Source organism: Fundulus heteroclitus, chromosome 21, assembly GCF_011125445.2.
Source record: "Fundulus heteroclitus isolate FHET01 chromosome 21, MU-UCD_Fhet_4.1, whole genome shotgun sequence".
Classification (NCBI taxonomy): Eukaryota; Metazoa; Chordata; class Actinopteri; order Cyprinodontiformes; family Fundulidae; genus Fundulus; species Fundulus heteroclitus.
In genome coordinates this window covers 23726058-23753668 of record NC_046381.1, presented here as the reverse complement: position 1 = coordinate 23753668, position 27611 = coordinate 23726058, and the positions used below count along the sequence as shown (strand labels likewise).

The 27611-nt window shown below is 40.0% G+C and overlaps 1 protein-coding gene across 1 annotated transcript; it reads right to left on the bottom strand.

The window, feature by feature from the left end:
- Nucleotides 1-853: 853 nt before the first annotated feature.
- On the bottom strand, nucleotides 854-27279 carry LOC105924265 (NACHT, LRR and PYD domains-containing protein 12-like). The gene is made up of 9 exons (XM_036125757.1): nucleotides 27201-27279; nucleotides 25817-25939; nucleotides 24749-24868; nucleotides 23617-23707; nucleotides 20857-22640; nucleotides 15864-16049; nucleotides 12138-12311; nucleotides 3176-3346; nucleotides 854-2514 (listed from the first exon to the last, which is right to left on the bottom strand). Exons 2-9 carry the CDS (start codon nucleotides 25918-25920, stop codon nucleotides 2499-2501), a joined length of 2646 nt encoding a protein of 881 aa, XP_035981650.1. The 5' UTR covers nucleotides 25921-25939; nucleotides 27201-27279; the 3' UTR covers nucleotides 854-2498.
- Nucleotides 27280-27611: the final 332 nt, after the last annotated feature.

The window sequence follows — 27611 nt, the reverse complement described above, 5'->3', positions numbered from 1 at the left end:
TGCGCGGTACCCCATTGGCTGAATGCACCATGTGACCAATTGTCACGCTAACCAATGGAGCAGTAATGGCGGGATTTAGGGCAGTTTTTACCCTGGGTTACACACGGTTTCCAACAAAGTTCTCAGAGCTTTTCTCTTCATCCCAGATCATGTAGAGAACACGAAGGCTGCCTGGATCTGGCCCAACAGTTTGGATCCATTTAAGGTTCTGCTGATGTGGCTCCTCAGAGAACAGAAGCTTTTCAGCAGCACCACCTGCTGGTCTCCTATCCTGATGGAGACAGAATGAAGTCTGGAAACCAGAGGAAACATCCAGAGAACAAATGTTTCAGAACAAATAAACAGAGAAATGTTCCTCTAAGGTTTCCATCAGATGAATGGTCTCTAAAGCTGCTCTGACTGAACCACACTGACAGTCCAGCTTTTCATTTCCACTCAGGGATTTTTAGTGGTAATCAAGTGAGACACAACCTGCTGATGTTTGATTCTAATGGATGTTTTAAAGCTAGAAACTGAACCAAAGGATCCAGATAGCTTGTTAAACGTATGCTTTTAAACTCAGTTCTGACTAAATCTAGTAATCCCTGTTTGATGCATGAATCATTTTAATAACTCCTCATTTTAACCCAAATTTAACTTTATAACTCAATACATCTAAAAAATATTTTCCATCTTTCTGCATCATCAAGAAATCTTCATCCTCTGACTGAAGAAACCATAATTTATTCACTGAGGTGTTTGCAGCAACAAATAAAAAGGACCAGAGCTGCCCAAACATTTGCAGAAAACATCAAAATATCACAAAAAAATCCAGAAACTGCATCACAATGAAGCAAACATGCAGCCAAAAAACTGAATAAGAGCTTTATTTCTGTTTTTTTTTGTTACAGGCTGAAAATGAATCACAGAGATAGATGAACTTTACATTTTCATCAATTTTAGGTCAAATCTACACGTAGCCACTAAATGCAGCTTAGTTTTAGTTTTCATCTTCATTGGTCCAAAGAGACAAACTTATTGTTAAATCTACTTAATTTACAGCCAACCCATCTACCTTAATAGATATATTCACAAATCAATTAGGGAATTAGCACAGGATACTCTGATAAGCTATTGCTTTGCTTAAGGCTGACATGGATGCCCAAACGTGGGGGGGTGTAACTCTTTATTGTACTATATGAGAAGCATAAAAATATATAACATATGCAAAATAAATCAAAGATGCAACTAGACCAGCAAACCATGGATTTCTAAGAGTAGAGGTAAGGCCTGCAGAAAGAAATATCTATACAGATTATATTTTAAAAAGAAGAACAAACAACAAGGTACAATATTTATAAAAACTTAACTCAAATAATAAGATTTAATAAATGCTCCTATTACCATAAAATGCTGAAGCAGAACAAGCGCAACATCAAAGGTGCCTTGAAAGTATTAAATGGTTTCATTAGAAATGGGACAAAAAAGAATGAATGTCCAAATGAATTTACTGATAACCACATTATTGCTGAAACTGAGGCAATAAATGATACATTAAACACCTTCCTTGTCAGTGCTTGGCCTACTTTGTCACAAAATTTTAAAAAAATGATTTATTTCAAAATAAATGAAATTTAAAATTTAAACTGCACAACCAAGTAATAAAAATGTATTGGATAATAGACTGCTCAAAAATAACAGCTCTTTTTCATAAATATTGTTTAAGAAAGGAAATTATTGTAATTGTAGTAATTATCAGAACAACCAATCAATAATGTCGTTGATATAGACAGGGCCACCTTTCCCTGCTGTATCAAACAGTTGTTCAGACTAAAAAATCCAGTTCCAGTCTCAGACGTACTCGTATTTGACACAAAGCTGGGGACAAGTTTAAAAAGATGTAAATCCAGCAGACGAATTCCCTTGATGATCAACTTAAGTGTTATAAAATAATTATATATATTTTTTAAATGTGCTAATTTAACTTTATAGAGAATTACAGAAAACTTGATTATTGGTCCTCAGAAAACAAGGTAAAATTAGCGGGAAGGAGAAAAAAGAAAAAGAGTGAATGAAAAGTGTGTATGTATCCATTTCATGTATACATTAATAGAAAGTGGTATCTGTAAGTATCTGTTACATTGAAATTTTAAAGAGCTTTAATTGTTACCAAAAATTAAGGATTAAAGTGTTGGCACTCATAACCTGAATGGCTTCACTCCACATCTTTATGATCTTTATAAAACTTTTGATTTGAATTCAAATTAAATTGAGGCAATTGAACTCTGACTGTTGACCGGTGGTTGACTATAACATTTTGTGTTGAAGATCGATTAAACTAAACTACTACAAACAATATCAGACACTAAATGACAGACATGATCAGATGAACAGGATCAAAATCTCTAAACTCAGAGTTCATCATCAGGATCCAGTCAGAGTCTCTTTAAACTCAAACTGCTGCAGCTTCAACCTCTGGATCATCAGGACAGCTCGGCTTCTCTCCTCTACTAAGATCATCAGGGCCACCACTCCCTGCAGAGAGAAGAAGGAGCAACAGAGGAGATCAGTGAGTGTTTCAGCCTCTGGAAGCTGAACATGAACATCTCATCTGTTCCTGAAACATCAGCTGACTAAGAAACATGGAGGCTGTCCCTGAACACATCTGGATGAAACTAATGAGAGAAGGACACATGTCCAGACGTGCAGAGTGGACTTCAGCAGAGCTTCTGCTCTGTAGAAAGACCACATGGTGACTAAATGGAATGATGGGCTGTGAAATCAGTGATTTGCAGGCTGCAGTCAGACTGATCTCAGAGCTGTGACTAAGATGAAACTGATCAGCTGTTTGCTGTTGAAATGAGAGAACAAAGAGTGTGAGATCAGATCTGATGCTCCACAGCTTGATGAATGAGGACCACTGTCTCTAGACATGGTGGAAGGCTGTCAGCTGGAAGACATGAACACAACAACAACAGTCATCTTCACATGGACACAAAGACAGGAACACAACAAGCTGCTGGCTCCTCTGATTGGCTCATTGTTGTCTTTGTGTCCAATCAGGAAGCCTGTCACCATTCTCCTCCCACTGAGAAGCTGCAGCTTTACTGGAAACACTGGATCTTTGCTTTGGTACCAACTGGGTTCAGAACAGTTCTGCTGACAGCAGCTGGACTCACTCCAACCATCTACTTACACAGATTTCAGTTTGTAGTTTGGACTCTTTACAAGATCCTGCAGCTGCTGAACATCTGAATCCTCCAGGTTGTTGTATCTCAGGTCCAGTTCTGTCAGATGGGACGGGTTGGACTTCAGCGCCATTACCAGATGATCACAGCTGATCTTTGACAACCTGCATTCCCACAAACTGAGAAAAGAATAAAAGATGTGAGCTGAAGCCACCAGGATGCAGGTTCTAAAAGTCCAACAGAACCAGTTAAAGAACTCTCATTAATATTAATGACAACAAGCTGCTGCTTCAATAAAGACCTGCTGACTTCAGCTCTTCAACAATCAACAATATCAGAACTTTCAACAGTTAAAACTTGTTTAGCAGTTTTTACAGTCCTGACTCTCATTTAGAAACTTTGTGTGGAATTCGTACTAAAAATGAATGCCAAGAAAAAGAAAATGGAGTATGGTAAAAATATTCAGATTAATAAAACCATGCTCAGACACAGCAGCAGCCATTTTCCTTTCTAGATCCCAGCTGTAGCGATACATTTGGTACCAGGTTCTGGCTCAGGTTCTGCCCTCTACACGCCCAGATTCAAGCAGAAACGCTCGATGCAAAGCAACTCATGAATGTTAATGTGTAGAAAATGTGTCAGCTGATCATTTTTTCATCATGGTGACATAGCAGCCATGGAGAGAAAGCAAAGAAACGTTGGGAAAATTTCCCAGAGAGGCGTTTATTAAATGTGGAAATCAGAGGTAAAAGCTCAGATGTTGTCCACATTAAAACAAGTTAAGAAGCTGTTAAAAGAAATTGTTAAAAAGTAAACCACACTGTGCTCCGTGTTGAAATTCCTCTGTGGCTGTGGGTTCAGATCCACATTCAGAGGAGAGAGGTCCCACCCCCCCCCCCCCCCCCCCAAAAAGGTGATCACTGTCTGGGTGTGAGCAGAAAGCCTCCTTCTCTGGGGGGGGGGGGAGCTGCCTTTCAGCTCCTCAGAGGGAGGTGGAGCCACTTTCCCCTGTGGGGAACAGCACAATGCATGCTGGGAGTCAGAAGCAGGATATTGGCCAGTCCTCATTATTGGCCAGGAAATCTTTGATCCCTGAAAGCGCGATTTTTTTTTTTTTAATTCAACAATTGCACAGTTTACATGAAAATTCCTTTCCAATGAAAGAATAATACAATGTGCAGTTTCCACCATTGCGGGTGTTATAGCAAAAAACAAAAATGAAGATTTACATCATCACATTTTGCCAGGGGAAGTACAAGTTTACAAAAATATATTAAATTGTTTACACACATTCACAGTTTTTATTGCCTTTTGATTAAGAGAATATTTAATCGTGTTGACATATTGCTTGACCTCATTGTTAAAAGCAATAAAAGATGTTTTGGAATGCGCAAACTTACATTTATGAATGTAAAACTTTGCCAAGAGAATAATCAAATTAATAATGAAAGTTTCATTTGGCCTAGTTCTGTTGAGGTCATAAAAACCAAAAAGGACATCCTTCCAAAATAACTTGAAATCTTTCTCAATTTTTTCTGCAATAAAATTACAAATGTTAGACCAGAGATTTTGGACAAAAGGGCAATGCCAAAACAAACGTGTTACTGTTTCAACACTCATAGAACAGAAAGTGCACATAACATCAATGTCTTTTTTAAATTTTTTGACAATATGATCGTTAGATGGGTAAAACCTATGAATTATTTTAAATTATATTTCTTTAATTTTATTGGTCAGCAAATATCGGTTTGGTAAGATCCAGACCTTCCTCCAGTCAATGTTTTGCACAAATTTATTCCAGTATGGAACTACATATGGGACTGTAATAGAATCTGTTTGAAACAGAGATCTAATTAATTTATTGTTCTTACCATTGTTATGAGAAAAACAAATCTTACCAACTGGAGTGTCAGTCAATAATGGTAAGGTTAATTGTTGTGAGTCCAATCTTGGTTGAGTTCTATATAACATGCAAACACCTGAAGAAATTGCTCCAAAGACTTTTGCATAATCTGCAGGAGACACAGGAATTTTGTATTCTTCTAGAAACTCTTTATAAGAGTAAAGAAGACCCTCCTTGTTAAATAATTGGTCAACAAAAATAATCTTATTATTAAACCAGTAATCAATAAAGATTTGTGTTTAAACAATATGTCTTTGTTGTTCCAAATGAAATATTTGTTGGGTGAAAAATTGTGTTTGAAAATAAGAGACCATGAAAGGAAGGCCTGGCGGTGAAAGGCTGACATTTTTTTGGGACTTTATCGATATTATAATTACAGGTTAAGAAAAAGCTCAAACCACCCAGTTTTGACAGCAAGTGACATGGTATGACATTCCAAATAGAGTTAGGGTTTTTAAAGAAGTTTTTCAACCAATTTATTTTAAAAGGTATTATTGAGAGTACAGAAATCGATAAAGTTTAATCCACCCTTTTCATAGGGATTTGCTAGAACAGACTTCTTTACATGATGAGTTCTATTTTTCCATAAGAAATTAATTAGGAGCTTGTCAATCTCAGTAATATGTTTTTTGTCCACATGGAGAGAAAGAGCTGGATACGTTAATCGTGACAAACCTTCTGCCTTAGATAGTAGGGTTCTGCCTCTGAGGGAGAGATCCCGTAAAAGCCACTGGTTCAGCGTTTTTCTGTTTTTTTGAATAATGGGGTCAAAATTCAATGAAGTTCTTTTTTTTTGGTCCTTAGTAATTGTGATACCTAAGTGAACAAGTTCACTTTTAACTGGGATATTACACAAATGGAGGATTTCATGCAGTCCTTTATAGACATGATTTCACATTTATTAATAATCAGCCTTAGGCCAGAGGCCATTGAAATTTTTCCATGGTATTTATTGCAATAGAGACTTGCTTTTCATTTTTAAGAAAGAGAGTGGTATCGTCCGCCAGTTGAGATATAATAAGCCTAATATATCGATGCCGTTTATCTCACTCGATTTAATATGATCAGATAAAAGCTGGGCTACCAACAGAAAGAGGTAAGGCGAAGCCGGGCAGCCTTGTCGGATGCCTCTAGAGACGTTGAACCTGGAAGACATACCACCTGATAGTCTGATTGAGCTATTACTATTGTTATATAGACTTATAATCGCTGAGGAAAAAAACTCACCAAATCCGAATTTTTTAAGGGACTGTAAAATGAATGGATGTTCAACGGTGTCAAATGCTTTGTAAAAATTTACAAACAGCATGAGCCCACCATCCTTAACCAATTCTGGGTAATCCAAAATATCTAAAATGAGCCTAATGTTATTTCCTATATGCCTTTTGTTCATGAAGCCTGATTGTGTTTCATCTATGATGGAGTCCAAGACAGAACGTAATCTTTTAGCCAATATGAGAGCTAAAATTTTATAGTCGTTGAGTAAACAAATTGGGCGCCAGTTAACGAGAAATAATTTATCCTTGTTTGGTTTAGGAATCAGAACTGTTATTCCCTGGGTCAGAGAGGTGGAAAGGCATTGGTTTTCAATGGATTCTATGAAGACTTTCATTAAGAAAGGGGACAGTTCAGCAGCAAAAGATTTGTAAAATTCTGATGATAGCCCATCACACCCCGGCGATTTGTTATTTTTTAGTTGGTTTATAGCTTGCTGTACTTCTTCAAGTGATATAGACATGTCACAGTGCTCTCTATCAGTTTCGCTTATCATCTTCACTGACAGGGAGTTTAAAAAATTATCAGACGCCGTGGGGCTAAATTGAGAGCTATACAAGTCCTTATAAAATTTTTTAACAAAACTGAAATTTTGCGATGATCTTCAGTGATGACTCCATTAATATTTAACTTACTAATACTGTTGTTGATGGAACAAGATTTCTCTAGACTAAAGAAATAACGAGAGTTTTGTTCACCTTCTTCTAACCATTTAGAGCGAGACCTGATAAAAGCACCCTTTGCTTTTTGCTGATACATTTCATCAAGTTTGATTTGTGAGTAGGATAACTGTTCTTTTTCTTCCTTTGTCAGGGAGTCAAAATCTTTGCAGGATAATTTTGTTATAATAGAGATAATCTTTAATTCCTCCGCTTTCCTGGCTTTGACTGTTTCAGTACCAAACTTTCTTAAATACTTTCCTATCTCATATTTGAGCAGATCCCAATTGATACCAAAACAGTTTTCTTTATTTGCTTTAGACCAAATAAGTGATATCATGTCCCTAATCTTATATTGGACTACCTCATTCTGCAGTGCAGAACAATTGAGCTTCCAATAGCTTGAGCGTGTGGCAGAAGTATAACCAGCTGAAGTATTAATAGATATGCATATGGCTTTATGATCAGTTAAGGGAGTAGGGCAGATACTAACATCAACATAATCCTTATTTAAACTGTCAGATATGAGCCAATAGTCAAGTCGTGATTGCCTAGAGCCTGATTTATTGCTCCAGGTGTAAAATCTGCTATTAGGATTCTTCTCTCTCCATATATCTATGAGTTTGAATCTTCTTAAGAAGTCAGTCAAGTATGAGTCTGAGCTATTATGAATAGAAGGGGGACTTTTATCAATAGACCCATCTAGAATAATGTTAAAATCACCTCCTAACACTATAAATGCATTTGGGAATCTAATCAACCAACCTGTGAGAATGTTTTCAATTGACAACAGAAGGTTAACATTTTCTTTCTTTGTATTGTACCCATAAATATTTGAAACTAAGTAGGTTGAGTCATTTTGTTCAATAACTTGGCAGATAAAATGACCATCGGGGTCACATTGTGTGGTCAAGACATTTCCATTAAACCTGTTATTTAAAGAGGCTACCCCAGCTGACCGCACCGTTCCGTGGGACAGCCATATAGTATTTCCCCATTGAGTCCTCCAAAAGTTAGAATCGTCCTCGTTAGAGTGAGATTCTTGAAAGTAGGTAAAGTCTGATTTGAATTGTTTGGCGAACAAAAATAAAGCTTTTCTCTTAATACTATTACGAAGACCCCTGACATTTAGTGAGACAATTGACAACATTAATAAGAACAGAGATAAGAACTATAAAAGATAAAGAACTTATCCTTAGAAAACCTTGGTTAAATACTACTAGTGTTGAAAAGTAGTAGTAGATTGTCGAGATCGGCATCTTAATTAGTATTATAACTCAGCACCATGATAAAAACTTAACATCACTCCCAAAAAGAGGAATAATATTCAAACATATAACCATAAAAGTAAGAAACGAATAAACATTATTTCTTTTTAACCATCAGGAACTACACCTGCCATCCAAGCAACATATAACTCTCAGATAAAAAAGAAAACCCTTTGATCGAAGCTTGATAGATCACAGATGAATTTCTGACCCGTTCACGAATCCTCTTCCACCCACAAAATAGGCCGTTTTTCCTTCATCCCGAGCTTTCTTTATGTGCGGCCACAGTTTTTGTCTGTTCTCTCTGTCTTCTTGGGTTAAGTCCTCTGAGAAGCGAAGACCGTTGTTTTGGAGAAAAGAGTTGTTTTTTGCTGCTTTCCAAACAGCATCCCTGTATCTTCGAGAGATAAATCTCAAGATAATGCCTCAAGGTTTCGACTGATCTTGTTGAGGTTTTCCTACTCGGTGCGCGACGTCTAAAGCAGCAGGGAGACTTTCCTTTTCCTCCGGTAGAATCGCCTGACACACGCTGATTACTCGAGCCCGCACATCCTCCTCCCTGTCCTCCGTCAGCCCTCGGAGCCGCAGGTTCCACCGGCGGCTGTATCGTTCCAGCTCACCGACCCGATTCATGGTTTTCACAGCAGACTCCTCGTTCCTTTGCACCCTCTTCTCAATGTAAACCACTTTTGCATTTAAAACTTTAATGTCGCCGCTTAGAGATTCCACCATTTTTTCGAGGGTGTCGCTCCTGTTGTTAATAAGATCCGCCAAGGAGCGCACTGCGTCGTCTGAGCCGAGCCCGACTTCTCTAGTAAAAGTTGGTTTCTTATGGAGCGGAGGCTTACTTGGCGTTATGGGCAAGGGAGGGAATTCTTCTGCAGGGCTTGTTTGCTGGTTGCAATCCTTTCCGTTGTTGATATAATCGTGGTCGCTAGCTAGGCAGCTAGCCCCCTTCGCGTCGGGCATGGACGCTTCTGTCCGGATTTTCTAGGCATTATAGGCGTGTTGGTTTCGTCTTTCGCTGAGAGTTTGTGTTAATATATTATAGTAAATTATTTCAACTGCATTTGCAGAAACTGGTGACCAATGTGTGCATTAAAATCAGTTTGATGCCGAGAGCTCGTTAGTTTACGGGTATTCACTCCGCCATCTTGCCGGAACCCCCTGAAAGCGCGTTTCCTCAATGGCATACCGCGCACGTGACGTCACAGACTCAAGAGCAACGCCCCTTTTGCCGCTTAGGTAGGACATACAGGTAGAGAACGCCCATAGCAACCAGCTATTACACGCGCAACAGAACCAGCGATATGACCGACTTTACAGCCGTTAAACTTTCCCAAGACGATGTCCCAGGCACACAGTTTACTGGTCGAACTGACGAAGAACACACCAACCTTCAGCTCAAACGATGGCTTGAGGTTCGAGGACTTAAAAAACCGGAAAACGGGCCGAGTTGATGAACGGTAAGCTTTGTTGTTTTTTTTCCTGCGCGGCGATCATGGCGTCGTCGGCCGTTTTTTTGTTTGTAATCACCGTCCAAGGATCGGTATATGTTTAATGTTTGTCTTATTTGAAATGTTTTTGAGTAAGCTATCCTGGTAGCAGGGTATCAAATTAGCGCCTGCTACCATGATACCATATATGCTATCATGGTAGCAGGCGCTACTTTATTAACATGTCGGCCACCAAAATACTCTTACCTGTTCACTACTTGATGTCGCTGGAATTGGGTCAGGATGTTCTTCGGTTGGGCCCTTTCCTCCGATAAAATGCTTGCTACATATGTAGGCCGACCGCACCGGTGAACCCAGCGCACACATTTCTCCTTGGCAGTCTTGAAGAAAACATCCTTCATATGCGGCCGATCAGCGTACCTCGAGTCGCTGTTGCACGTTCCATAGCAACAATGTTTAAAAACCATGGTCTTAGATTTGGAAAAAGCAGTCATTTACCCAGTAAAACCAAGGGCAACGCACGTCTCTTTTACAGCAAAACAGCGGCGGACTATGCAAGCTTGCCCTACTGCGTACCACGTGATGTGACGTCATCGTGACGTTACGTTTCTAAAAATAGCTCGCTCGCGGTACGCCATTCTCCATCTGCACGGTCTTCCAGCAGTGCCAATGCATCCAGGGAGCAGCATTACGCACGAGTGTGTTTGACTGTTTGCAGCAATTAAAGTGATTGCTGCTCACCAGGTCACAATAATCTGTGGAACACGTTACCCTGGTGATCATTGGAGAGAGGAATGTGAAGGTAGAAAACCCAGAGAGGATGCTAGCAGACTTTGATTTAAGATTTAAGATGGCTTATGGGCATTTAGATTTATCTGAAATGTCCCAGATGGATTTAAGATGAATAATACTGAGGTTTTAATGCTTCAGATCAAGATGATCTATGATTAAAGTCTGATATGGAGTGAAAGTGAACGTCTGAGAGGAATCCTCATGCAGGTTGGCTGTAATTCACCACTTCACCATCTGCGTCTCCAGTTTCCCCGTCTCCAAAATGAGCGTACGTCTGGGTCAGAGCTGGCATGAGGACCACACATTTTCTCTTCAAGTTCATTTTTAGAGATCCTAACTTCTGGTGGAAAGTGGCGTACGCACATTTTAGCTCCATTTAGTGTCAGCAAGCTTTCTAAATGACAGCCCTGCTGACTTCAGCTCTTCACCTCTGTCAGCTCCACCAGCAGCTCAATCAATACAAACTCAGCTTCTGCAGCCAAATTATTCAAGTTTCACAGAAAACAAACAAGTCAGCAGCAATTGTGGAGGAAATATGAATAAATGGAGATTAATAATAATAATAATAATAATAATAATTGAACTTTATTGATGTAACAATGGGGAAATTCACTTCTGCATCTTAACCCATCCCCTTGGGGAGCAGTGGGCTGCCACTGTGCGGCGCCTGGGGAGCAATTGGGGGTTAAGGAACTTGCTCAGGTACCCATAATGGCAGCTTGTGGGAGTTGAACTCAGAACCTCTGTGCTCTAACCACTGGGCCACCACTCCCCCCTAATGAACTATTTTAATTATTCCACAGCCATAAAAACATGATGTGATGGAGAATATTCCATGTAAACTGACTTTAGGAGATGAAGCTCCCAGAAGCAGAACCTGCTACTGTGACATGTTGTGTCTGAGTGTTTTAGTCAGTAAAATCCTTGCAGAGCTTCTAAAAGTGCTGAAGCATCAATCAGGGATTATAGATTTGTTCCTGTCAGACAGATTGCAGAAGCTGAAATTCACTTTTCTAAACTGGCTTGAATCCCCTCTGAGCCGCTTCACATGAGGGGCATTTCTACACACTGGGGGTCCCAATGCTGTCCGCTTCTGACCTGAGATCAGGGCTCAGACTCAGTTACACAGAGAGACAACGTTAAAAACTAGCTCCAGGTCCAGGAACAAACTGAGCAAAGATTTATTACAATACAAGATATGAACTTTGCTTTTCAGCTCAATTACATCCACTTATTCAATTATTTTAAAATCATCTTGTAGAAAATGGAGAAAAACTGACCTGATGAAGGTTTAAAGAGATTAAAAACCTTCAAATAAATGAAACATCAGGATTTTATTTCTTCTCTCTTCCTCTTCCTCGGTTCTGGATAAAAGCTGCAATTCTAAACTGAAATTCAGCTCATTGTTTCATGTTTTCTGCTGATTATTGAATAAATGCTGACAGGAAGTTAGAAAAAGAAAGAAACTTTAAGTGGAGCAAAGCAGTGAAGAAGAAAGCAGACTTTACCATGAAGATCCTCAGTGTGGATCAGTAGAATACCAGCCAGATGTCTGCAGTTTAGTGTCAACACAACTTTCACATCACAGATATCAGAACTAAAACATGGAGTCTGACCTCAGTGCCTGTAGTTTGCAGAGGGGAGTCTGGAGGAAACCGCAGAGCTCCTTCACTCCACCATCTTTCAGGTCGTTGACGCTCAGGTCCAGGTCTGTCAGATGGGACGGGTTGGACTTCAGGGCAGAGAACAGATGTTCACAGCTGATCTCTGACAAACTGCAGCGTATCAATCTGAATAAAGAATGAAAGATGTGAGCTGAAGCCAACAGGATGCAGGTTAAAACTGAAACATGAACAAATAAATGATCAAATGTAGAAAAATAATGTCCCTGAATGTAAAAGTCCCAGAAAAATGATGAACTGATGTCTGATATGTGATCCAGTAGAACTGATTTAAAGAGTTAAAGCCAGCAGAACCAGAACATGTTATCATGATGTGTGAAGGTCCAGATCAAGGTACGTTTCTCAGCAGTGGCGGCTGGTTATGAAGATGTTCTGGGCTTAGGGTTGGGGGGGGGGGACTAGAGCTTGGAGATTAGCAGCCAACAATAAACTCTCCTTGAACATAAATCCATCCATGATCACTTGCTGCTGCTGAAAATTTAAGTCTGAATGGCTCTGACGTCTGTTTAAAATTCTGCGGTCTTCTAGTCCGGCTCAGGGTTCTGCTAGAACAGTGGTTCTCAGACCCAAAATGTTCTAAACATGGATTATTTAACAGAGTTCCAGCTCAGATTGATCTGGATTCATCTTCAAGCTAAACCAGCAACCTGCATGGAGGCTTTTCTCTAAGGAAACATGGCGTCTGCTTAAAGTTCTGCTCCTTCAGTCCCTGATCACTGAACATTGGTCCCATGTTCTGCTAATGGGCTCACATGTTCTCCATCATACTGGCTCAGCAGGTGACTGGACAGAGGTCCAGGACACAGTCGTTGTAACGGTTCTGAAAAAAACTGAACTCTGGAGAAGATTGTTGAGCAAAATCCACTCAATAATTTGGGGAAGCTACACCAGAACTGGACGAGGCTGGAGTCAGAGCATCAAGACCGATCCTACACATGGGCTGCAGGTCCTAGCGTGGTTAATCATAACCGTACCGTTACTCAGTGGTCCAAAGTCCTGTTGCAGATAAAAGTAAAGTTTGCATTTCATTTAGAAATCATGGTCCCAGAGTCTGGAGGAAGAGTGGAGTTAATCTACGCTGCGTGAAGTGCAGAGTGAAGTTTCCACAGTCTGATTATTTAGGGAGCCATGTCATCTGCTGGTTCTGGTCCACTGGGTTTCCTGAAGTCCACAGTCAACGTAGCCATCTACCAGAACATTATGGAGCACATCATGCTTCCTTCTGCTGCTCATCCCTATTATAACCAATGACATTACTGTCTCTATTTTCAGTTTTCTGGTGTTTCGGAGCAGTTTTAAACCTATTTCCTCCTCTGATGGATTACCCCAGTGTGCGATTTGCAAAAAAACCAGAGGGGGGCATCATTTCAAAAGTTTTATTAATGAATAAAAGTTTTATTAATAATGGTTAGCCAGCAGGTGCTCTTTCAGGTAGCTAGCTAGATCCAGTAGGTTAGACTTTTGTTTTTAAACTTGCACCATCTACTGTCGGGACTCGGGAGTGGGTATTAGTTTACTTTAACCCCTTTGAGCAGAAAACGTAATAATACAACAAATTAATTTACAAACGTGAAGGACACAAGACATGTTTTAATATAAATTTTGAAAAATCCATAATATTCAGGGGTTAAAGCAAAAATAATCAATTTGACTGAAAACATTTTCTAGTCAGCCCATATATTCCCGGGCCGTGGACGTCATGCCACCTTAGTAACCTCATTTGCTTATTGTAACAAGTCCACTTTAACCAAATCTGGTAGTTCCATTGACAATTCCTGTATCTCTCCCACCTTCCAGCCTCAGAGCCTTGGCGCCATCCTGGACAGCCCTCTGCATAATCTCCTTCACTTTCCACATCCATAACATCACCTGGTTAACTTTCATATTTACAGCATCAAGCAAGTTCTTCCTTGCACCTTTGCCAAACTGGTCCACAGTCCAGTCACCTTTCCACTTTACAATTTCAAAACCCTTCCCTCCTTGTCCCCCGAAAAACCCTCCATAAACTGCAGCTAATTCAAAAGACAGCAGCTTGCATCATTACAGCATCTTCTTCACACCTGTACATTAACTCTACTGTAACATTCAATATAAATCAATCCTATATACTCTGTGTCCCCACCTCCCGTTCATTGACTGCTGGAGATGGTCAACAGCCCCTCCACGGCCTTCTTTGTTACAGAAAAGCGCAGGTGGAATAATATTTATGATTTTTTTTTTTTTACTTTTTCCGAATCAGACCCAGTCAAACCGGGACATCGTTTCACATTCCGACCCTCCTTCTTCTTCCTCTTAAAAAAAAAAAAAAAAGCGCGTCATGCTAAATTAGCCGAGCTACAGCGTTACTCTTTCAGTTTTAAATAAAACATAACAGCGACAGACACACTTACCGAGGGAAGTTGTTGTCAGCTGTTTTATGCACTGAACTTTCTGACTTGCTGGTTTGCATAAATCCAAAGAAAACCTTTGACCACTACAACTTTCATTCATGCATCTGCGGTCCGTTTGAGATTTTCTTCCAAAAGTCAAAATGATTGAACAGCGATAAACCTCAAACTGGTAGATTTCCGCATTGCAAAGACCAGCCCTACTCTCTTTCTGATTGGCTAATGTCCTAGCTCTGCCAGATTTCATTTGTTGAGCGCAGCTTCTGTTTAAAATCTTGAATAAAAAGTCTACACGGAACATTTTGCGCTTATTTTCCAAATGACGAAAGTCCCTCACAGCGACGGAGAACATTAAACCCCTGATAATATTACTTATTCAGATCAGAAGGGGGAGGAATGTATCTCTCCCCCCCCCCAGGGATAAAACATGAATGACCAGAGAGAGGGAGGGGGGGGGGAAATCCCCCTCATCCCCCCCCAGCAAATCGCACCCAGGATTACCCTATGAACTGTAATTATACCACTGTCATTTACTGTAGGTATTTGTGTCTTAATCAGCCTCAATGAACTGAAAGAAATCATTTTACACTTCATGTATTAACCAACAAAGAAAATATTTAGAGCATCTTTAACCCAAAACACATGTCTGGACAATCAGGATTTTCATCAGGGCCCAACAACTGGATCAGAAACAGTCTGGTATCCACTGTGCTCCATAGTTTAGCCTTCAGCTTAGCTCAGTATCACAGGTTAACCAAGCATCTCATGACACATCTGCTCTGTTCACCAGAGGTTCTGACCATAACTCCTGCCTTCAGAGCTCAGGAGCATCTCTCAGCAGTTAGCTTCTATCATCTGAAAAAAATGGCATGAAGCATTTCTCTTCTTTATTTTATTATATTTAACTTAATAATGTGTCTGTATGTGGTCCTGGCACTATTCCTCTAAGAACAAAAAATGTTTGATGTAAAGATGTGACTAAGAATTGAAAAATAAAGCTAAATTATCTTATCTTGTCATCTCAATCTTTCCAGAATCAAACTGAAACATCTCCATCATTAATTTACATTATTTGACTTTTTTTCCCTGAATTTTTGTTCTTCAGTCCAAAACAGTTTAAGTGTGAAATGTTCAACACTGAAAATATCAAATAAGAAAATAAATAATTGACAAGGCAAAACAGATGGACAGTAGGTTTTCTGTAAAGAAAATATGGCAAAACTAAATTATTAATTAAAATAAGTTTTAAAGTAGCAGTGAAGATAAAACCAACCTCAGCTTCTTTACTTTACAGAATGGAGTCTCCAGGATCTCACAGAGACGCTTCATCTCAGAGTCTCCAATGGTTCTCCCTCCATCATAGATCTGATCTATTTCCAGGTCAGTCAGGGAGGGGTTGGACTTCAGTGCTGAGGTCACAACTTCACATTCAGTCCGTGAGAGGTAACAGCCCACTAGTCTGTGATGAGAGAAAGAATCAGATCAGTTGTAATTAAATCAGACTAATAAACACTGATAAACAGACTAAAAGATGATGAGTAAACAGTGATGTCATCATCAGATGAACATCTGCTCTTCACATCAATGTCCTGTTTGACCCACACAGAGAATCTCTTCAGTCTCTTCAGGTCTTGGTTCTACTGCAGAGCTGCTGTGTCTCTGCTTTGGTTAAAAGCTTTATTTAACCACAAAGATGAAGAAAGATCATCTAGAGTAAAACAACAGAACTGACTAAATCTATCTGGATGTCCATGGTAGCATTTGGCCGTCTCCTCTATGTAAATTATCACCAGATTATCTCTAGACATATGTGAGTCTAGTGATAATACACTATGGTTGTTTTGGCTTCATCTCACTTCCAAATCATCTCTAACTATACATACAAGTGACGCCTCTTCCTTTTACTGGAAGTGACCAAACTGGGTAAAATTACTGGTAATGTATCAAAAAGAAAACATGAGGCTCCAGTTTTCATTTAGTAAAGAAAGTCATGACTTAATGTAACAGATAACGGCGTTACGTTACTTCCACTAGAACACAGTGTGTTACTACAACTGCATCAATAAAGCAGCTTTTCTTCAGAGCATGCTCTCCGCTGCAGGAGTTTACCAGTGGGTGACTTAGTTTAGCACTTTACTTCTTCAGTGGTATAATAGCTGAAGTACATTCTACCTGCTGCTGTCTGCAGTGGAGGGACCCCTATTTCATTTACTACAAAGTCTGTTTTAGCTTGATATATTGCTGCAAGAGAAGATTTTGTTACAACCATTTTATAGCTAGTTGCAGCTTGTTAATGTGCAATAATTATCAAGTTCAGAAACATTTGGTTTATTTTATTGTTCTTCTATGATGAACATTGAGTATAATAATATTCATCATATCTACATAATTATATTACAATTGATAGATGTCTTGACTCACTTGTGCCACCACACACTAAAATGGTAGATTAGTAGACAATGTTTTCAGATTTATACTCCATTATTATGCATTTTATATTTGACACTTGAACTCAGAATTTTTAAAGTTTCACTACAGGAAAGTCATCCAAATGCTTTGACATTTTAGATGACATAAAGTAACTGAACAATTACTTTATCTAGTAAATAGTGCTGGATGAGAAAATTGTGGAGTAAAGGCCTCTTGTGTTTTAAAGCCAGACCTATCAGCTCTGAGCCACTCTGAGCATTAAAGCCACTCACACCTGCAGATGGAGGCCAAGGAGAAGGCCGGCTCAGCTTCAGGTAAGGTCCAGGCTGCTACCTGTGGTGAGTGGATGGTGCCACGGATAACCTGCCTAAAGAGACTGTTGTGTTACGTGTACCTTTGAGAAGTGACTTACACACAATCACATTACCCCCCCCCCCACCTCCAAATATGTGTTGATAACTTTATGTTCCTGTAGTTTATGGCAGCGCCATATAGACAGTTAATCTCAGTTTTATTACTCTGGTTTATGGCAAATAACTGTCAGTGTGCGTTACTGCCACCACCTGGTATGGAGCGTGAATTGTGCATTGATAAAATCTGTTTTCTTTTAGAGAAACACACTTTAAACAGTACAATGTTTGTTGTCATGGTTACCACTATGGGCTCATTGGAGCCGCCTGTGTTCATTTTCACCTGGAAAGCATTTTATTGTTTTTCTTCCACTTTAAACCGATGCATCCCCATTTCAGTGTGATCCTCTTATTTAATCAGCTCTGTATCTATCTATCTGTCATCTATCCTCATTTGTTTTCTCTTTTTTTGTCTTCAGTTTATATTCAGTACTTTTTACTTTCTTGTGTAACTCATACATGGACAAAATAAAACCTAAATGTGATCTAAACTTTATAGTTGAGGTAGGCAGAATAAATACATTTATACCAAATTAACCAATCGTAAAGAGGCTGATTTTGTAGTAGTGTATGTGTCCAGTTTAACATTTAATCTACATATTGTATCTTCTAAATAAGACAGACATCCATGGTGTTGTAGTGCGGGTTGAAAACGTAATAATCAAGGAGACACGTACATTCTGGAGGCTGCGTCAGGGAAGACGCGTTCATAATTTTCTATGGCGTATGGAAGCTGCCAATTCAATGCTTACCAAGCACAGGAGAGGCTGCAGTCAACCCTCACATCACCGCCTCAGCATTTGAAATCTCAGTGAGTTTTTGCTTGGCTGCTAACGTGAAATGGGCGCTGATGTAGTGGCAGCGCACCTAAAATTACGAACATGTCTCACCTCATCTGTCACAAATTAAAGCCATTCTGGTCAAAAGGGCATTTCCCACAGGCTCCGTGGAGCTACGCCATGACAGAGAACCCTCCACCTTGTCCATCAGAAATATGGATGGAGTCTGTTTGTGACGGATGACAGAGCGAAATGCATCAATTTCTAAAAACCAGTGTCTGTGTTCACAAAAATCCTCAGAGTCTCTCAAAAAGCTCCTTTCTTAGCCTGAAGATTCCTACCTAGGGGTCTGAGCTTCAGAGGGATTCAGATGCTGCTGAGAGCCGCTCTGAGGTAGGAAATGACAAAAAGTTTTATCTTAGTGAGGAGGTGTGGTTGACCCCGTTGCTAGGTGTGGCACTGTCTTTAAGAGCTCTGATTGGTTGATAGTACAAAAAAAACACACAAATGTGCTCCTGGTGATCAAAGCAAAGAAATTAACCAATTAGACTGGATTAAGAAACCTGTCATGATGATGAAACTCAACTAAATTCACACAGCAACAAAATGTTTGAACGAACCTTATTTCATCCTCATGATTATTTAGATTGCTTCTGTTTACTCTCCAGTCATTTTACTAATTTATTTGATATTAATGCCACTCACCTGTCAGCATTTTACTTGCATTGCCTTCTTGTTCAAAGCTACTGGATTTGGTGAAACCACCGACATAAAATAAAGGTGGAAAAACAACCTGGACAGGTGCATCTGTCCCACAGCTCTGGGAGTGTTTAAAGGTAAATTGGTCCCTGATTCACGGCGTAAATAAGCCGACTTTGAAGCAAAGATCATCACATCTTCTCTGCATGTCTTGGTGATTTTACGCACCGCCTGGAAACTGAGAAGCGCTCCGTACAGCAATCACAATCGAGGAGATGGCATCACACAAGCAAACTTCTAGATCACCATTTAGCCTGCTGACACTTTCTCACCTCTTTATTTAATATTCTTTGTTAAAGTTTTTCACTGTTTATTTATGATTATTCAACATTTTGCCAGTGTTTATTTATACTCAATAAAATGAGATTAGCCTTTAACCCATCAGGGCACTGAAACTAATTAGTTTCCCTAAACTGTAGAGGAAATGAGCAGATAAACTTCTTTATCAATCATACAGAACCTATATTCACAAATTAGGTTTTATTGGAAATGAAATATTCAGAAGAAAATAACTAATTACTGACCAATACCCATGTCTGAAAATCACCAGTACGTTTCACACTCAACTAGCTTACCTTCAACACAAACATATCAGTGACACATTTTTCTATTCTTTACCCAAAATAGTTTAAAAACATAGTAATCGTGACAAAGACGAATGTTTCCAAGGTGGAAACGTGTAGAACATATTTAGCTTGAATATGAGCAGTTTTTCTAGCTTACGGACTGAAACGCTGCTTTCCCCGGAGAAACCATAGACATAATATAAGAGTATATGATGTCTATGGGAGAAACTACATCAAAGATAGTTTAATGTGCGAGTACTCACTACCTCACATAATTCGTGTACAAATCTGACGAGGGCGGGATGTCTCACTCTGATTAAATATCAAACCCAAAACCTTTTAAACTACTTTTTAGCTTGGATTTACTTGGACTAATTTTAAAATATGAATGTATGTAATTTATTCACACCATGAATTTATTGCTGTCTTTTAACAAAAGGCAGGACACTGTTCATTTGTTCACTATTGTTCTTGATCTCAATTATCTTTTTCCTGGTTAAATAAGAAATAAAAATGAAGCTGTTGTTCCTTTTCTGTTTCTTGGTGTAGGGCTGCTGGAGAGGCGGATTTAGACAGAGACAGTTCTGCTCCATGAGTTCTGTGTCTATTCTGATTAGTGACATCCTGTGTTCTGTTGCCTTCAGACAACTGTTTGTTAACCAATGGTTGAAGTGCAAATAAATCTTCTTGTGGGCTCACCTATGTGGCTTTACACAGTGGGAGGGGGCTTACTCAAAGGGTTGAAGATGTCAGTGACAGTCGTAGACACTGGCAGACAAACATAGTTGTGGACTGTTTCAGAGAACAATGAAAGCTAACCTATTACTTAGAGGTTAGGAACTGAACAGCAGACAAACCAAGGCTGTACAACCATGCCGCTCATCTGGGCTGTTTTTCACACAATGTTTCTCATCTTCTCTGATTTATTTAGTTTTTACAAAGAAGTCAATTACGGCCCAGATTACCATCACCAGCGGAAGTGGCCCACAGATCATCAGTTCAATAGCCCTGACCTAAAGAGGGATTTTCTAAAGAGGTGAATTATGGGTAACAGCCCAATGAGTGAAGAGCTGTTTAAAGTTTAAAATGTGTCTCTGGATGATTGAATCTTTCTAAAAGATAAAAATCTCTAAATACCAAAAGCTGCAGCAGAGCTGACCTGAATGAGCTGAAGATTTAGAAATCTGATGGTTGAAATAGTCCAAAGTATGAAGGAAGTAGTTAAAGGTCCAAAAACATCCAGAACCGACTGAATAATGAAGAATAAACTGGACGACAATAATGCTGAATCAGCATCAGTCAATGAAGACATCTGGACTCACCGAGCCTTTCTGCAGTTCCTCACAGCTGGAACCAGTCTCCGTCGTCCTGCTTCTGATGTGTTGTACTTCTCCAGGTCCAACTCATCCAGAACCTCCTCTGACATCTGCAGCATGTAGGCCAGAGCTGAGCACTGGAACAAAGAGAGCTTCTCTGATCTGTTCTCTGATTTCAGGAACTGCTGGATCTCCTGATAAACTGAGAGGTCCTTCATCTCCATCAGACAGTGGAAGATGTTGATGCTTCTGTCAGGAGAGATTTCATCAACAGTGTTCATCTCCTTCAGGTTGTCGATGACTCTCTGGATGGTTCCTGGACTGTTCTCTGTCTGACCCAGCAGGGCTCCTAAGAGTCTCTGGTTGGACTCCACAGAGAGGCCATGAAGGAAGCGAGCAAACAGGTCCAGGTGGCCATTTTTACTTTTGAGGGATTTCTCCATGATTCTCTTCAGGAAGTCATCCAGAGATGTTTTACTGTATTTTTGTCCCAGGAAGTTCTCCACCACCTGTGTGTTCCTGCTGGTGAAGCAGTGGAACATGTAGACTGCAGCCAGAAACTCCTGAATGCTCAGATGAACAAAGCAGTAGACTGCTTCTTGGAAGATCACGCTCTCTCTCTTGAAGATCTCTGTACAAACTCCTGAGTACACCGAGGCCTCTGTGACATCCAGACCACACTGCTCCAGGTCTTCTTGGTAGAACATGATGTTTCCTTTCTCTAGATGTTCTAACGCCAGCCTCCCCAGCTTCAGGAGAACTTCCCTGTCAGCCTCCATCAGCTCCTGTGGACTCCTCCCATGTCCTCCATGGTACTTGTTCTTCTTCCTCCTGGTCTGGACCAGCAGGAAGTGAGAGTACATGTCAGTCATGGTCTTGGGCAGCTCTCCTCTCTGCTCTGTGGTCAACATGTTCTCCAGAACCGTAGCAGTGATCCAGCAGAAGACTGGGATTCCACACATGATGTGGAGGCTCCTGGAGGTCTTGATGTGGGAGATGATTCTGCTGGACAGCTCTTCATCACTGAACCTCCTCCTGAAGTACTCCTCCTTCTGGGCGTCGCTGAAGCCTCGTACCTCTGTTACCCTGGCAACACATGCAGGAGGGATCTGATTGGCCGCTGCAGGTCTGGAGGTGATCCAGACCAGTGCCGAGGGAAGCAGGTTCCCCTTGATGAGGTTTGTCAGCAGAACGTCGACTGATGACTTCTGTGTGACGTCAGAAACCAGCCGACTGTGGCTGAAGTCCAGAGAAAGTCTGCTTTCATCCAGGCCGTCAAAGATGAAGAGAAGTTTGTGGGCAGCCAGCTGCTCTGCTGGGAGCTTCTGGAGGGTTGGATGGAAAACATGGAGCAGCGTGAGAAGACTGTGCTGCTCACCTCTGATCAGGTTCAGCTCCCTGAACGACAGCAGAACCACCACACGGACATCTTGGTTCTCCAAGCCCTCGGCCCAGTCCAGAGTGAACTTCTGCACTGAGAAGGTTTTTCCAACACCAGCGACGCCGTTGGTCAGAACCACTCTGATGACTCCATGTTGGCCAGGTGAGGCTTTAAAGATGTCGTGGCACCTGATTGGAGAGTCATCAAGGTTCTGGATCCTGGAAGCTCTCTCCAGCTGCTTCACCTCATGTTGGCTATTAACCTCTTCACTCTGTCCCTCTGTGATGTAGAGATCAGTGTAGATCCTGTTCAGGAGGGTTCTACTTCCTGGTTCATCACTTCCTTCAGTCACACATTCACATCTCCTCCTCAGACTGATCTTATGTTCCTCTAGAACCTCCTGCAGACTAACATCTGCTGGAACAGAGAAGAAAAGACAACTGAAGGAAAAAGCTGATTTAGTGATGAAGTTGGAGCAGAAACATCTGGAACATCAGAAGGTGTCATCATTAGAAGGTCTCTTAGGTCACATGATGTGATGCTAACCAATGGGATCCATCCTTAGAACCAGAACCTTGTTAGATGGTCAGACAGCAGAGTTGTGCCTCTGCTTTGTGGCCAGTATCTGTTCACTGTCAGGATCTGATTCACAAAGCAGATCAGATGAAGAAATGCTGACAGAAACATGCAGCAGCTTTCAGCAACATCAACTCTTTAGCATCAGGTCACCATTGTCCTCATTTCTCTGTTTCTATCTGACCTTCTCCCACAAACACAGCAGCTACAGAAGAGGCAGAGAGACAGAAAATGGTTCCTGGCAGCATTTTCAGCCTTAATGAAGGAAATCTGGAGGAAATGCTCTAATCTGCCAGAGAAACAGCTCCTTGGATCAGCTAGTGTTCACATTTCAGATGCTTTTCTCCCTCACAGACTGGATTGGATGTTTTTAGAGAATAATTACAGATTAGAAATGACATGTGATTGATTTGGCCCTTTAGAAGTAAATAGGAGATAGAAATATTCCATGTTTCTACAAATATATCTGCTGTAATCTGGGATCTATTGTTAGAGGAAATAAAGGTTTCTGTCTCTCAGACTTTCCTTCCCTCTTTCTGTAAAGCAGCAGTGCAGCAGGTTGTTTTCTCCACCTTTTTGTTTCCATGCATCAAACTAAGCTGCAGCTTTAAGGAGATGTTCAGTTTTAATGTATTTAGCACAAAGGGCTGAAATCAGAAGCACTTCAAAGCAAACCCAAAAGGTTGTTGGGTTGAACACAGACGTTACATTTACAGCAGCTGGAAATCCAGAGATTTGGGGGAAATAATCGATCACAGAAAGATTTTAAACACTTGAAATCCCAACTAAAGATGAGGAATAAGTTCAACAGAGATGATAGAAGGAAGTTCTGATTGGAGATGTTCAGTCTCACCTGGAGCACAGCTGCTCTGATTGGCTGCCAGCAGTCCAGGTCCTGGTCTGAAGAAGTAAAACTTATTTCATTATAACCCTTCTCCTTCCTTTAGTTCTTAACATAGATACACTATCTTCCTAACTTTACTCATGAGTTTATAATGCTCTGAAGTCAAGATTCAAACAAATAAATCAATATTCATATACGCTTTATGCTTGCTCAGTATGAGGGATTGCTGCAAAGCCATCAACAATGCAGACGACTCTCCACTGTGGCTCTACGCTTCTCCAGGAGTGAATGCTGCTTGGAGAGACTTTGAAGCAATCAACTGGTTCCCTTATATAGGACATTTTTGACCAATCTGTATAATCTGATTGATTTTGACTTTGTAAAATGCCTTAAAATTTAATTGAATTGCTTTACTCATTAACATCCCTTATGATTATTTAGCTTTACTTTCAATTAAAATAAAAAATAAGTTTTTCTTTAATTTATATGCTGATGACTAGGGCTGTGTAAAAAATTTTGTTAATTATGAATCAATTCTCATCTTAATTCCTAATGATCAGTTCATATAAGCAAAGATCAATTTAAAAATAATAACTTTCACTGTGAACTTAAATGTGTGAGCCGCATTGTCCACATTTAGTGTCCCTTTGGCTTAATAAAGTGTTTTTGAACTGAATAGAAATAGCAGCTGTAGATTTCTCTGGTGTCTCTGTTTTCTACCCTGGATCTGTTCGGGTTTTCTGCCCCACAGCATGTTTGTGAAAACCATTGTCTCAACATTCAGGGAGAGAATTTGGTCCTTATAGCCGCTACCATTACTTTATTAATTTGCTGTTGAATGTTAATACGATACTAGAATTAATATGTCACATAACTACATAAAATTCAAGTGACAGCTAAAAAAATAGTTTTAATATAAGCAATCCATTTTGAGTTTACATCGAATCAAATCAAAAAGAATCAAGAATAAATCTTGAGAATCAGAATCAAATTGATTCTTGAAATTTGAATTATTACCCAGTCCTACAGATGACTGAATACTGTATTTTTTAGATCTCTGCAGAGTCACATGGATCAGTTAGAAACTGGGTTCTTACTCTGAGTCTGAGGGTCCAGGTTCTTCACTGAAGACTGGAGGTCTTCCTTTGGACCAGTCACTCCTCATAGACAGACAGCTGGGTCCTGGAGGTTCTGCTCTCTGTCTGTGGTTCTGACCTCTGAAACACCAACATGTTGTTATTCAGATCACATCAATCAGTGAGAAACTGAGAAAAACCAGAGAAGAAGCTCTGAACACAAACTGCTGCAGAGAAGCAGAAAGTTTAAAGATCCAGAAACATTCAGACGGTTCTGTTGGACCAAACTGAACATTATCTTAATAACCGGGTTCTACTGGTCTGGATCACATGGGTCCAACCAACACCTGCAGGACTACAGGCTCATGTCATAGTTTAATGGAGCTGATGTGATCAGATTTAGATGAATTATTCTACAAAGTACTTCTACAGTATACACTACTAGTACTACAAAGCCCAGAAAGTTCTGGACACGGTCCGATTGATCACATCTAGTCTGAGAAGATGGAGAGTAGAGGATCTGGTCCCTGATACCAGAACTAAAGCTGTTGATCTGGTCTGAGGAGCTGATGTGGCCTTCATTAAAGAACAGAACCCATGAACGGACCATGAAACAGAACCTTAGAACAACTCGGATGACCTGAGTCCTCTTGTTCTGCTTTTACCTGTTAACCTCTTTGTTCCAACTTGCAAACACTAAGTGGAAGTGACCAGGTCATCAGCTTTCTGGGGTTACCTAAACCGGTGGTCCCTTTATGTAAACTGGACCCGGTGGTTTCAGTACAGAACCTCCTGTGGTCCACTCTTTCTGAGGTTTAGAGTCAACCTCTCAATCTCTTTGCTCCTCTCAGTCTTGGTTGTTTTTGTTTTTGTACAACATTTTCCTCCATCATTGATTCTCAGGCCTTCAGTTCAACACTAATGGTTCCCTGACTGACATCCTTCAGGATTGTTTAACTTTAACTTTAAGCTCAAATACAAATAAAGTTACTTTGGATTCAGATGCCGTAGATTAACCAGTTAATATTCTAGATATTATCTCTCTGTGGAGTCACATGGATCAGTTAGAAACTGGGTTCTTACTCTGAGTCTGAGAGTCCAGGTTCTTCACTGAAGACTGGAGGTCTTCCTTTGGACCAGTCACTCCTCATAGACGGACTGCTGGATCCTGGAGGTTCTGCTCTGTCCTCCATCTTCTAGACTTCAGTCAGCCTGAGAGAGAAACCAGAACCAGTCAGTTTCCAGTGATTCAGGTCCAATAAATATCCTGTAAAGCTTATTCCATCTGGATTTAGCAATGCACAGTTTTATACATTTTATGTTTTTCAAAATTTCTCGCCACTGCCACCATTTAGTGTGAAAGCCACAAATTAAATGCTGACTTCAGTATTTTTTAGCAGTACAGGCAGCGAGCTGTTCTCTAGGTCCTAACAGGATGTTTTGCTGAAAAACTAAAAATCGTGTTTAATCTCCAGCTCCTACATGAGATGCTTGGAACTCCTCACTACTCCAGACATTTTGATTTGAGAAAGCTTTTTTTAGTTGGATCATGACCTGGATGACTTAGAATCTTCACCAACATTTTAAGATTAAGCTTTTTTAACACTTTACACCACTTATTTAAAAAGAGTATAAACAAGAAGTTGATGAGAAATTAAGTTTTTAAATGTGAGTTAATTCAATCTTTATAAAGCAAATAACGGTATTTCCTCATGGAACCAAGATAGCAAGGATAGTTTTTTCCTGATCTGAAATCATGGCTTTAAAAACTATATTTTTTATAATAGTTTTAGTTTTATATTAATATTAGTTAGATGATCTGAAACATTTAGAAGAAAAAAATCATTATTTGTCATTCCAACTGTACATTCCAACAAAATTTGTCTTCTGCATTAACCCATCCCACAGGGAGTATTGGGCAGCTATTAAAGCACCCGGGAACAGTCTGGGGTTAAGGGTCTTCCTCAGGGGCCCATAGTAGCAGTCTGCAGGGATCAAACCAGGTACTTTTGACCTTCTCAGAGTGCAAGCACCCTCCTCTAATCACCACTCTTCATTAAGAGTCATATAAGGAAGAAATATTGTTTTTATTTTTGTATAAGACATGTACCACATTAGTGTAATAGCTCAGCGATCAGAAATCCTCACTAACAAGTCTGTTCCAGTTATCAGGAACTGAACTCTGATAAACAGTTTTATGGTTGGCAGCTGGAACCAGAGTCAGGACAGAAATCACCATAACAACCTTTGTTTCTGCAGAGATCTGAGTGTCCTTGTTCCTCCACAGCCAGAAACCAGCATTATAAAACACATTTATGGCTGCTAACAATAAAACACTAAACAGAGCTGCTGATACAGGTATAAAGTACTCTCTGTAACAAAGACCTGGGTGTTAACAGAGGAGCAAACTGAACTCTGACTTCCCAAAGAAAAACTCACTGAGCAGAAGAAAATTAGAATAATATGATTTTACCTTTAATTCTGACACAGACTTGTTTTAATCCACTTGTTCTTCTGAGACAAAATGGAGCCTGAGCTTCTGATTACTGATCTCTACCTGCTGCAGGTAAACATGAGAACCAGGAAGTGCGCAGCCTGCCCCTCCCAGACTCATTTACAGGAAATCAGGTGAGTTTGTTACCAAACATGATGTGTTCAAAGACATCCAGTAATATTTATGGCATTTAGAGGTCAAGTTTAGCTTTAAAAAACATGAAGCCTTTTAGGGAGACAATGGGATACTTTTCTAGTTAGTTTATTTAATATCTGTAAGCCATTTTAGAAATATTAGACACATTAGAAGCATCACCATCTGTATCTGGTTTTAGAACTACTGAGGTGAATAATTTTATTTTGTCCTTCAGTTAAAGTTTGTTCCGTTCTT